At 39.1% G+C, this 13,208-nt stretch overlaps 1 protein-coding gene across 3 annotated transcripts in view; it reads right to left on the bottom strand.

Moving 5' to 3' along the window:
* Positions 1 to 13,208, bottom strand: part of SUMF1 (sulfatase modifying factor 1) — an 89,550-nt gene that overhangs the window by 55,573 nt on the left and 20,769 nt on the right. For all 3 annotated transcript variants that reach the window (XM_026501262.4, XM_048211650.2, XM_026501263.4), the window contains exon 3: positions 10,826 to 10,900. In XM_026501262.4, the coding sequence (XP_026357047.1) occupies positions 10,826 to 10,900 (75 nt within the window). The remainder of the gene's footprint in view (positions 1 to 10,825; positions 10,901 to 13,208) is intronic.

A 13,208-nucleotide genomic window follows, 5' to 3' on the forward strand; every position in this document is an offset into this window, starting at 1 on the left:
AACCTAGTAGTCATACTTGAGTCCCTCCTCTCCTTTTCCCCTTATGGGCTCAGATGTACTTCCAAATATCAGACCACTTTTAGCATCTCTACTCCTACCACCATGCTCCATGGCCCAAACAAGTCTCACCAACTATGACAAAACCCAAGCAGAAGCCAGAGCGGGCGCTTTAAAATGTTAACCAGGTCCAACAGCTTCTTGCTGAGCTTAAGAAGAAACCCAAACTTCTCTGAGGCTACAAAGCTCTATGTAATCCACCTGCTGCCTACTTTTCCAACCTAACCGTCACCACCCCCCCTCACAATGCCCCTTGTTCATCACGCCTTCATCACTGGTCATGCTGGCTCCTACTCCTCATCTAGGTTTCAGCTCAAACGTCAGAGGAGCCATCCCAGGCCCCACAAATAAAAGAGCCAAAAGAACCCAATCACACTACACTGCAGTCACTTTCTATCCTGTTACTCTGTTTTATTTCATTCACAAGCCATTAGCATAGTCCGTTAAAAGTTCACCTTAGAGTTATAACCTCCAAGAAAGTAAGGACTTATACCTGTATCCACAGCACTTAGAAAGCTGCCTGGCCCATAGCACATACAAGATAAATATTTGTTTAATGAATAAATTCACCTGTTCCTGAGGTTTCCATGTCTTCCAAACGCTCCCCACTTTGGGTGACCATCTTCTGGATAAATATCAATTTTAGATACAGTCTTTCAGTAGGATATCTTTTTGTAAAGAGAGAGAGAGAGACTCAGCTCCTGGCTTATGAGTTTTCCACAGTGGGAAAGGTCCTAAGCTGGTTCTCAGGTACTAAATAAAAGGTCGGTGCCACCCTCATCACTATATAGGACTGAGGCAAGCCATTTCCCCTCCTGGGCCATAGTTGCCTCATTTTGCCAGATGATTTTGAAAGTTCCATTGATTCTAAATTCTCATTTTTGCATACGTTGTTCTTAAAGCTGGATATCTCCTGGGCATGACTCCCCCACTCAATAGTTAATCTTTGTCTCACTTTACAGGTTTATAATGCAAGCACCAACATTTGGGAGGTACAGGATGGATATCAGAATCATTATTACTTCTTCATCCAAGTCAGATCGCAAAAGATCTATGACTTGACAAGAAACTTAAGGTCTCCTTAAAGAGATATTTCAAATCTGAGCCTCTGGAAACCCAGCATGCCTCATTCACGCTCATTCTGATCAGATGCCTTACTTTGGTGCTGGTTGGAAAAAACTGGGCCCTGTTATCCTATTATATTGGGTTCTCACTTTCCCGGGTTATCAAGCTTTGCTTCCTGAGCCTACACCACAAACTGACTCCTAAATCAGACAGACAACTACTCTTTTCAAAAATAGACACAAAATACAGTTGTGGGACTATGTTTTCTTCTCATCTTATCCAATCAGCCAGCCCTGGATCACCCTTCCCAAATAATTCCGTTACGGTGAACCCACCTCAACCCTGATTGACGAAGCCAGTGTTCTCTTGCCAAGGAAAAGCGACTTTCCAATATGAGACAGTTCATACCAGGTCTGAGCCCTGCAGCTTTCAAAAACTAAAGGCTCCAACGATGATACTCAAATGGCATTTTTTGGGGGCAGATATTTATTGCTTATTAAGTGACAGTTACTATGCTGGGGATACAGTAGTAGAGTGCATTCTCTCCCACCATCATAGAATATACCTGGGAAAGGGAAAGGCATTCAACAAATACCTACACAAATAATTACAAGTGAGATAAATGACATAAAGGGAAAGCACAAGAAGCCATAAGAACAAATAAATGGAACAACCTAAATCTGGAATGTGGGACAACAGAAGAGCATTTCGAATGGACTTCCCAGAGTAAACATAGCTAAGACCAGACCATACAAAGCAGAAAGTGGTCAGAGCATAGGAACATAGTAGACCCTTCACTAAATGCTTTGCTCTAGTTGATCCCAAAGTGAGTTCTTCCACATCTACAAGGTTTCCCTTAAATGCCTCTTCCACACCCAGGCCTTCTCCCCTGATTAACCTAACAACCGCAGCTCTCCAGCCACGTCCCCTAACACTTCCCCACCACTCCTTGCCACAGCACCTGCCAAAGCCCTTCCTAATTCATTGCTCAAGGTTATTTTGGGCTACCTCCAGGACACTCCAGGATGGTATAGATCTCATATACTCTTATTTTTTTTTAATAATTTTAAAACAGATGATGTGTGTGTTTTCATTTCTATTTCTCTAAAACATTTGATATAAAAAATTCATAAGTCAGAGAAAACATCGAATTTTGGTTTACCACATCCCTTAAACTCTGAGCATCTAAAGGGCAGAGGGGAGGGCTATCTTTCATCTCTGTATTCTCAGGAATAACACAGTATCTAGAAGACAGTAGGACATTTTTGATTGTTTGCTAAACAAACCACATTTTAAACCAGAAAGCAAACTTTCAAACAGAGGGAGGCAGACTCATTTCCATCACTGGAAGAAGTCAAAGTACACACCCGAGGGCTAATGGCAGATAATCAAGGAGGCATGAATCCAAACAACTCAAACAATATGCCCCCGTATATACTCAAAAGAATTGAAAGCAGGGACTCAGACACTTGCACGCCAATGTTCATGGCAGCATTATTCACAAAAGCCAAAATGGCAATTAGATGTTAAATAGCTGGAAACGATACAAATGTCCATTAACAGATGAATGAATAAACAAAATGTGGTCTATAGAAACAAAGGAATATTATTCAGCCTTAAAAAGAAATGAAATCTAATACATGCTGTAACATAAATGAACCTGGAAGACATTTTGCCAAGTAGTGTAAGCCAGACACAGAAGGACACTTCTATGAGGCATCTAGAATAAAGAAACTTATAGAGACACAAAGTACAATCAAGGTTACCAGGGGATGGAGGGAAGGGAGAATGGGAAGTTATTGCTTCCTGGGTAGAGAGTTTCTGTTTGGAATGGAGAACAAATTCTGGAAATATAGAGTGATGATGACTGCATAACATGGGGAATGGACTCAATGCCAATGAACTGTATGTTTAAAAATGGTTAAAATGCTAAATTTTATGTTTTTGTATATTTTACCACCCCCACCAACTAAAAGAAAAAGGATATGTCACTGATATTCCTCCAGCCAAGGACTCTGAGATAATCCAAGAGGATTTATTCCACAATAGCAAATCCTTTCAAAACAACATTGCAACTTGGCAGAGTACTATATAGGCATTATCAAATCTTACAAATGGACAATAATAAAGCAAAGCAAAGAAAATTTAACTCAATTTTCAATTAGAGATAGTGCACTGGAAGAAGCCAGCTATAATGACATTTACTAAAAGACTTTTTATGTACTAAGTACTGTATTAGATGGCTCTTTGTATTACTTAATTTGATCTTTACAATACTCTACTAGATAGGCATTATTACCCCTAAAACAAGCAAAATACTAGTTACAGTGAAGAAAAAAAATAACCACAGCATTGTGCTGGCATAAAAGGAATGAACAAACAAAACTACAAAATCAGTACTAGTAGTAGGCAAGATAAAACTTGTGGTCTATACCTACCAGGTTACCAGACTGACTGCCTTTAAAAAAAAAAAAAAAGAAAAGAAAAAAAGTCAACGTTCTCTTGAGAATTATAACAGGACCCAAAACTCAATACTGAAGGGAAAAGAAACTGAACCAGTACCAACCCCAAAATGACCCAGACGTTGGAATTATCAAAGATTTTAAAGCAGCTATTATAAACATCAGCTATGAAGTAAAGGTGAATATCCTTAAAATGAATAGAAAGCTAGGCATTCTCAGCAGAGAAACAAGAATTATATTTTAAAAAGAAACTTTAGAATTGCAAAGTACAATATCTGAAATTAAAAGCTCACTGGATAGACTCAAGAGCAGAATGAAAATGACAGAAAAAAGAGGGAACTTGAAGACATATCAATAGAAAGTACACAATCTGAAGAACAGAGAGGAAAAACCACTTTAAAATGATGAAAAAAGCCTCAGGAACCTGTAGGATAATATCTAACACTCATGCAATGGAGTGCTAAAAAGATGGGAGACATGAACACTGAAAAGAATATTTGGCGTAATGGCTAAACACTCCCCAAATGTGGTTAAAGACATAAATCCACAGACACAAGAACCTCAACAAATAGGATAATCTCTAATCTCTAAGAAAACAATGTCCAAATGTCCAAATCACAGTCAAACTACAAAAGACAAGATTTTTTAAAATCTTGAAAGCAGCCAGAAAATAATAACACCAATATGCATAAGAGAACAGTGATTCAAATGGCTGCTATCAGAAACCACGTGACCAGAAAAGATGGAAACTACATTTAAAGTGATGAAAGAAAAGAAGTGCCAACCCAGAGCTATGTATCCCATGAAAACAGCCTTCAGGAATGAAGGGGAAGTAAAAACATTCTCGGATGAGGAAAAACTAAGAGAATTCATGGATATAAGACTTGTTCTCAAGTAAGTGCTAAAGGAAGTTATGTAGGCTGAAAGGAAATGATACCCGACAAAAACAGGGAACTTCTGGAATAAAGAGGAACAGAAATGATTTGGGTAAATATGATTTTATTTTTATTCTTTAAATTGAAAAAGTATATACGTGTGGATGTCACAAGTAAAAACTGTAACATCATGTACTACATATGACAACTATAGCATAGCAGTAAAGGAACCTATATGGTTATAAGGCACTCATTTTACCTGAAGTATTAAATTACTAACTCTATGATAGACTATGAGAAATTAGGTACACATATGATAATCCTTACAGCAACTACTAATAATACGAAAGACAGAGCCAAAAAGCAACAAATTAAAATGAAATATATAAATGGAATATACATCTATATGTTCAAAAGTGGTTTAAAGAGACATGGAAGACAGACTGACAAGGGCTGACCAATGCCTAACTAGAGTTCCTGAGAGACATAAGTGAGTGAGAAAAGCAGTATTCAAAACAATAATGGTGAAGAATAGTCTGGAGTTGTTTAAAAAAAAATGCCAGTCCTCAGATCCAGGATGCCCAATGACACTCAAACCAGATAAATGAAAGAAATCAACTCCTATAAATATCATAGTCCAACTGTATAATAACAAAGACAGGAGATAATCTTAAAAGCAGCCAGAGCCAGGGGCGCCTGGGTGGCTCAGTTGGTTGGGCGTCCAACTCTTGATTTGGGCTCAGGTCAAGGGATCTGATGGCCTTGGGATAATGATGGGATCAGAGGGCCTTGGAGCTCTGTGCTCCACAGTGAGCCTGCTTAGAGTTCTCTCCCTTGCCCTCTGCCCCTCCCCCCACCTGTGCACTCATGCGTGCACTCTCTCTCAAGTACATAAATCTTTAAAAAAAAAAAAAAAAGGGAGCCAGAGCCAGATCACCTACGAAGAAACAGCAACGGAGTATGTATGAATGGCAACAAGTGAAGCCAGAAGACAGTGAAATCATCCCTTTAGTGTACGGAGAGACCATAACTGTCAACCTAAAGTTTTCACTTAGTGAAAATATCTTTCTTCAATAAATAAAATTGAAGATATTTTCAAACAATTAATAACAAGAACATTCACCACCAAAGAATATCCTGTAGTCAGAAGATATATTCTGTCTGAGATGCAGAACGGAGGATGCAGAGAGTAGTAATGATAACAGTAACCAAACATGGATTATATAGATATGGATTAATAATATCTAAGCACTGGGGGAAAAGAACAAATTAGAATGAAATAGTGGATATCAGTAATACATAAGTTGGATGGGGATGATTAGAGCAAGGTCCTAGTATTATACAGCAGAAAAATTAAGGGACTAAAGTTTAGACTTTAAATGTGAGCATTAAAATAGATAGTTTAATTAGTAAATGAAGAGACATAGAGTATATAACTTCTAAGGAGACAAGTGAAGTTGGAATAAGGAAGAAATAGAAAAATATGCAAGAAATTGAAGAAAAAAGAAGAGAAAAAACAGGATAAAGACAAAGCAAAGAATAAAATGGTAGAAATAAAGCCAAATATATCTGTAGCCATAATAAACTATGTATAAACTTAAATAAACTAAACCTTTGACTGAAAGACGAAGACGATCAGAATGGACTTTCTAAAAACTGTTTATAAGAGATACAGCTAAAACATAAGGATACAGAAAGACTGAAAATGAAAAGATGAAAAAGTATATATTAGACAAAAATTAGGCAAAAGAAAGCTTCTGCACCCATGTAGGTAACAAAAAATAGACTGGAAGATAAAATTTATTAGAGAAAAATAGAATCCCTATATGACAAAATTCAACAAGATACATTTCTACACTTATGCATTTAAACTTACCAGTGCAACAACAAAGCTTCAAAAGATATAAAGCAAAAACAGAATCACTAACAGAAATGATGCTGAACATTAGTAAATATTTAGACATAAACAATTACAAATATACTACAAAACTTGTGGAACTAAAGGGCTCATTCAGAAAGAAATCCACAGATCAATCAAAATGCTTTAAAAAGACAGCCCAAAACTTTTGAAACGAAGCATCAAACTAGAGAAGTCAAAAAAAAACAAAAAAAAACAAAAAAAAACCAATATCAAAGAAGTGAAGTGACTTTTCTCAAAAACAGCTGGTTAACGGCAGAGCTGAGGTTTAAAACCAGGTCTCCCTCACTCAAAGGCTGTGATCTTTTCCTTATGGCTTTTCTGAATAAACAAGCCCCAAAATCAGTTTGGGAAAGAAAAGTCTTGGTGGTCATGTGAAAGAAAAAACTTTTTAAAGCTGAACTGAGGTTGTCCAAGGAAATGGTGGTTAAGCTACCAGAAAAGTAAAACTTCTAACATCAAAAATGAGGCTGAGCAATTTATCCACCAGGCACATGTTTTGAGTTATTTTAATTTACTTTTCCTACGTACTGGAACTTGCCTTTCTGAACAGTTTCTGGCTTGGCTTACACTATTTAACTTACTAAAGCTTTTCTAAAAATTATTTTTGGGGTATGACCTCAGAATCTTGCTGGGCCCCAAGGCACTTCTCTTTACAATGCATGCACATTTAGGTAACTGAATCACATCCTTACTAATGCTCTCTTTCTAGCTCAGAGTCTTCGCCCAGTTGTGATTATGTAAGAGACAGTCAGGCTGCACTATTCCCTGCCTTTTGTCCTGGTCCAGCAACATCCAAATAGCACAGCACCCAGCATTACTTGGGCAGGATATATGGCTGTCCCAAAATTGTATTTCACTTCAAAAAAAAAAAAAGAAGATGATGACTTGGTAATTCTGATTCCTCACGGAAATTGGTTTTCAGTTAAAAAGAACTTCTCAAAATAACCTATTCTCCTCCTTTATCAAGGACACCTGTTCAAAAATTAGTTTCCTTAAAGTGTTAGCAAATTCAGAAAGTGCCAAACCACAAACCAAGAGATAATCATTGTTTCTCAGGCTCCCACAGAGAGCAACTGTTTTCTCCCCACCCCATGGTCAAACCTTATGTCAAAGATTTATGAGCTATTTTAATAACACAATTATTAAAATGAAGTATACTTTGTAAATATTAAATATTTTAAACACTACCTTTATTTCAACAATAGAAGGTTATCTTGAGTAAAATACCCCAAAACAAAAACAACACAGCAAACAAAACTAGCCTTAATCCTTTCCATGATTTAATAGCTATACATTTTTACGACACTTGTTTCAAATTGGGCATTCAGTTTACTCTCCTACTGATCTTCCTACTTCTTATGTTCCATAAATGAGTGAAACCATATGATAATTGTCTCTCTGCTTGACTTATTTCGCTTTGCATTATCTCCTCCAGTCCCGACCATGTTGCAGCAAATGTTGAGAAATCGTTCTTTCTGATGGCTGAGTAATATTCCATTGTATGTATGGACCACATCTTCTTAATCCAGTCATCTGCTGAAGGGCATCTCGGCTCCTTCCACAATTTAGCTATTGTGGACAATGCTGCTATGAACATTGGGGTGCATATGGCCCTTCTCTTCACTATGTCTGTATCTTTGGGGTAAATACCCAGTAGTGCAATTGCTGGATCGTAGAGTAGCTCAATTTTTAACTTTTAACAGAAGGGGGAATGAACCATGAGAGACTATTGACTCTGGGAAACACACTGAGGACTTCAGAGGGGAAAGGGGTGGGGAATGGGACAGGCTGGTGATGGGTATTAGGAGGGTACATATTGCATGGTGCACTGGGTGTTATATGCAAGTAATGTATCATGGAACTTTACATCAAAAACTAGGGATGTATTGTATGGTGACTAACATAATAAAAAATTATTATTAAAAAAATTGGGCATTCAAATAAGAATCACAACTAAGTAGATTTCAGCATGCACATATGCTCTGTTTTAAACCATTAAACGCACAGAGTTTCAGATATTTTTGTGAGCAAACCCTAAAAGCCAGTTCAATGTCTTGCCTCAAACCTTTAAAATTAAAAAAAAAAAAAAGGAAAGAAAGAAAATCCAGCTAAGATGACAGCAGCAGCAGCATAGTTTTTGGATTTCCCCAAATCTATGCATAAAACCAGAGAGAGGGGCGCCTGGGTGGCACAGGTCATGAACATTAGTAATGTTCCTAAAGTTGCCATTATATGAAAATAAACAATATTATAAAATAATTACATTGAAGGAAACAATATTACTAAATTCTAATTAGCTACTGTAGCCTGGGGAAGGTTCCAAGGACGATTTTGTGTATTTAACAGGAGACCAACAAGTGTTGCTGAGTGTTAATGACATGCTACCCCCAAAATGAGACTTCTGTCTTGACTTACAAAGGTCTTGAAAGAGATCTGAAAAGGAAATAACTTTCTCACTCCGTGATTCAGGATTATCTTATGCTTTGCCACATACTACCTTAACTCTTCTCCTGTTCACTTCAAGTCTTCTCCTGGGCCATCCCATGTCCTATGCTTGTGGAAACACTGGGTTAATAAAAGGTAGGGGCACCAGGGTGGCTCAGTCAGTTAAGCAGTTAAGCATCTGCCTTGGGCTCAGGTTGTGATCCCACGGTCCTGGATTCAAGCTCCTATTGGGCTCCCTGCTCACCGGGGAGCCTGTTTCACCCTCTCCCTCTGCCCCTCCCCCTGCTCATGCTCTCTCTCTCCCCTGAATAAATAAATAAAACTTTAAAAAAAAAAAAAAAAGGTCTGGTGCATGAGGGTATGTCAGACCTAAGAGGGAGTTGAAAAACAAAAACTTGGCGTTCTCAAATCATCAACAGATTCATTTTATTCATTCCAGCCCTTTCTAAACACGCTTAAAAGGTTTGCTTTTCCATTATGAGCACTTAAGCAAGAGACCAACACTAGGCTCCTGTGAGAGCTGCTTGTTATCCTCCTAGTTACAAGCACACACACTTCGCTAGGTACTTAGAGGGCATCCTCAGAGCCTAGCAATAATCTGCCTTTGCCTTTATGCCTACTGTGTTTGGAGGTTCTCAAGTGACAAGAGGTCCTGTATCTGAAAGAACAAATTACAAAAATAAGTACAAAGCTCTCCCTCATCTGAACTCCATATCTTAAAACAAGGACCACATCCTGAGCTGCTGGCTCATCAACACTAGGCCAATGTGACCGCAAAGCCCTTTTGGGGAAAAAAAAAAAAAGGTGTATCAGATTACATAATAGATTTATAATAAAAACTTGTAATGAGAAAAAAAAAACTAAATTCAAACAGAGCTCGGTCATGTTTTAAAAACATTTATGTAAAATACATACAGAATAGTGGCCTGATTCTCCTATAAATGAATAGAAAGCAAGTCTGGTTTAACCTCCTCTCTCCCCCATCACCTTTGCTACATTCATATGAAAAGAAAGAAAACGGGAGCCAGGAAGGTTTCATTTTTTTGGCACTGCTGCTTGCAAGAGAGAAGAACGGTGACGCCAACACATAAAGACCAAGTTCAGGCGATTGAAAGGGAACCTGTGCAACAAAGGAAGATTAGGGTTGAATTCCAGTCTGCAATCTCTGTATCTTAATCAGTCTCCCTTGCAACGAAGGCTGACCCCATTTCCTCGCTTCTCTCACTACCTCCTGCTTCTTCTGCATTCCCTTAGCTCTTTGTTTTGTGAACCCTCAACCTCCTAACTTAACCACGATCCTTCCCCCGTTTTTCTATTTTCTGCCTCCCTATGAGACATGTGTGTAAACAAACGGTCGAACATAGAGAAATCCCAAGTTCCGCTCACCACACAGGTGCTCATGGAAGCCCAGTCCACTGTTTCCATGATTTCTGAGAAAAACACACCTAATTCACATTCCCTGGACCCTCTCTGTGAAAGCAAGTACACCCTGAGTGGTAAGGCCAGTTCTCTGGCTCAATTTCCTATGAATATCCAGAGCAAAAGTTCCCTTTCATGAATACTTCTCTGATCGTAGGAATTCATGAACGTTTAAATAGGAAGCTCTCTCTCCACACTAGCACCTGATGAGATCAAGACTTTACATACAGAAGTTAAAAAAATATTCACATTTAACCCTCTATTCTAGATAGGACTACAAGTAAAGAACCCAGAAATGTCCAGAGCCCAGCTAAGCCCTCCTCAGCAACACACTGTGTCACTCGGGTGCACAAGACAGAAACTCGAGGCAGACCTGACACTTCAGCTACCATCGTGGACTTGTGTCATTTTCCTCACGACATGGGGCCCTGGCCCACGGGCCTGCTCTTGTGGGCAAATCTAGAGCAGGAATGGTGAAGCGCTGGGGGGCTAAGGAGGGCGGCACTGCACTTTGGAGTTTCACCCAAGCCCTTTCCAACGAGCAGGAGAGAAATATGAGAGCCTGTTGAGACGTTACTTACTGCCTGCTGGATATCAGTCTTCACTTGCTCACTCAACATGCCTTCAAAGACAAAGGAGTCACCAAACTTCTCGGCCTAAAAGGAAAGAAGGAAATAAAAATCCAGAAAGGTTGTAGCAACATGTTTCACATGTACTGTTTTCTTTGCACACCGTAAAAGTGATTCTTCTTGTCCAAATGAATTTAGTTTTTTCTTATGACTTCCAGAGGATTCAGAAATGACTTAAAAGCATCTGGCTTCCTATTAAAACAGGTTAATATCAATCACTTACAGAGATCCTTGTCTTTTCAGGCTCAATTAGCTGATAAGAATGCAGACTGGAAGAGATTAGCTTTGGGAATGTGATTGCTCCTGTTGATGGAAACACATCTCCCCAAGTATTCCAAATGACTTGGAAAATAATAGTATTCTTTACATGTCAGATTACATAATCAACCTTTGTCCTTTGTTCTGCTCTTGCAATCTAGCTAAAAGAATTAAATGACATTGTTTGCTGATATTCTGATGGATGCTAGTTCCCCTAAGGGGTCAACTGTGTTTATCAATCTCAAGTGGCCAATTGAAGCATCAGATGGAAATCTGTATTTTGATTATTTTCATTTAACTTTACTGTCCGGGGTACTCATCTACCTTATTTTATTTGTTGCATGTGACCTCATACTGCCCACTCGGTCTCCATGATTCTACTCTTCCAGTTTCCCTCCTCTGACTCTTCTTACTCATCTCCTGAAATACATGGGCTCTTCTTCTAGCCCCTAGAACACTGTTGCTCCCTAGTGTTCTGCCCTGGCTCTTCTTTCTCTTTCCCAGCGGCTCTCAAGCTCCCGTGCAATGATTACCTGGCCAGCTTATCAAAATGACACATTACTGCTTCTCAACCCCAGAGGTTCTGATTATGGAGGTCCACAGTGAGGACACGTGTGAACAGCTCAGATGGTGATTGTAATACAGGTGGTCCAAGAGATCACACTTTGAGATACACTGACCTACTGCTAGACGACCTCCTTCAATCTCATTGCTTTCATGACCAGCAGCATGCACTTCAAACGACTCTCACATCTCCACCTCCAGGCCAGTCCTGTCCTCACTAGATGATATTAACTGCCTACTGGATCCCTGTAATTCAGGCCTTACAAACACCTCAAACTCCTTTCTCTGATTAGCTTGTCATCTTTTCTTCACCCCTGTTCTTTCTCTTTCCCTTGTGGGAAAGTGCCTAAGCACCTAAACTATCCCTTCATCCAATGAATAAGTTTCAAACATGTTCTGTTTGGGCGCCCACCCTTGTTCTGTGCCTGAGTATGAACTAAATGACAGAAATACAAGGTCAATATTATTTTTTTAATAATATTTTTTATTATATTATATTAGTCACCATACAGTACACCCCTAGTTTTTGATGTAGTGTTTCATGATTCATTACTTGCATATAACACCCAGTGCACCATGCAATACGTGCCCTCCTTACTATTCACCACCAGCCTATCCCATTCCCCCACCCTCCTCCCCTCTGACGCCCTCAGTGTGTTTCCCAGAGTCCATAGTCTCTCATGGTTCATTTCCCCCTTCTGTTTACCTCCCCCCAAAGTCAATATTAAATAAGCACAGTCCCTGTCTTAATAGCACTTACATGTGGGGGCACAGACAAAACTCAAGTCAAAGAAAGGATGGAAGAAAATAATTACAACTTTACTTGACCTTGTAAGGTAAAGAGTATCAAGAAAAGCCTCTTTTTTTTATAATAATATTTTTTTATTATATTATGTTAGTCACCATACAGTACATCCCTGGTTTTTTATGTAAAGTTCAATGATTCATTAGTTGTGTATAACACCCAGTGCACCATGCAATACGTGCCTCTTTTTTTTTTTTTTTAAGATTTTATTTATTTATTTATTTGACAGAGAGACAGCCAGTGAGAGAGGGAACACGAGCAGGGGGAGTGGGACAGGAAGAAGCAGGCTCCCAGCGGAGGAGCCCGATGTGGGGCTCGATCCCGGAACACCGGGATCACGCCCTGAGCCGAAGGCAGACGCTCAACGACTGTGCTACCCAGGCTCCCTAATACATGCCTCTTTTTAATAGAGTGGGGAGAGGAGGTCTTGAGGAGGGGCCATTGAGCTGAGATGAGTCAGAATGAGAAGGAACCAGCCATAGTAAAAGGAAGATGGGCAAGGGGAGAAGGAAATTCCAGGTGGGGAAAAAAGTATGAGCCGAGACCTCGAGCTGGAAAAGAATGCTGAGTTTTCAAGGAATAGAAACAAGACCTGCTGGGCTTGAACATGGTTAGTGGAATGTGATATAAAATGAAGCTGGAGGGACAGAAAAAAACTGTAAAGTATCATAAAAATATGAAACATTTTATCCAAAGTAGGAGTACTTA

This window comes from Ursus arctos, unplaced genomic scaffold (genome assembly GCF_023065955.2).
Source record: "Ursus arctos isolate Adak ecotype North America unplaced genomic scaffold, UrsArc2.0 scaffold_14, whole genome shotgun sequence".
NCBI lineage: Eukaryota > Metazoa > Chordata > Mammalia > Carnivora > Ursidae > Ursus > Ursus arctos.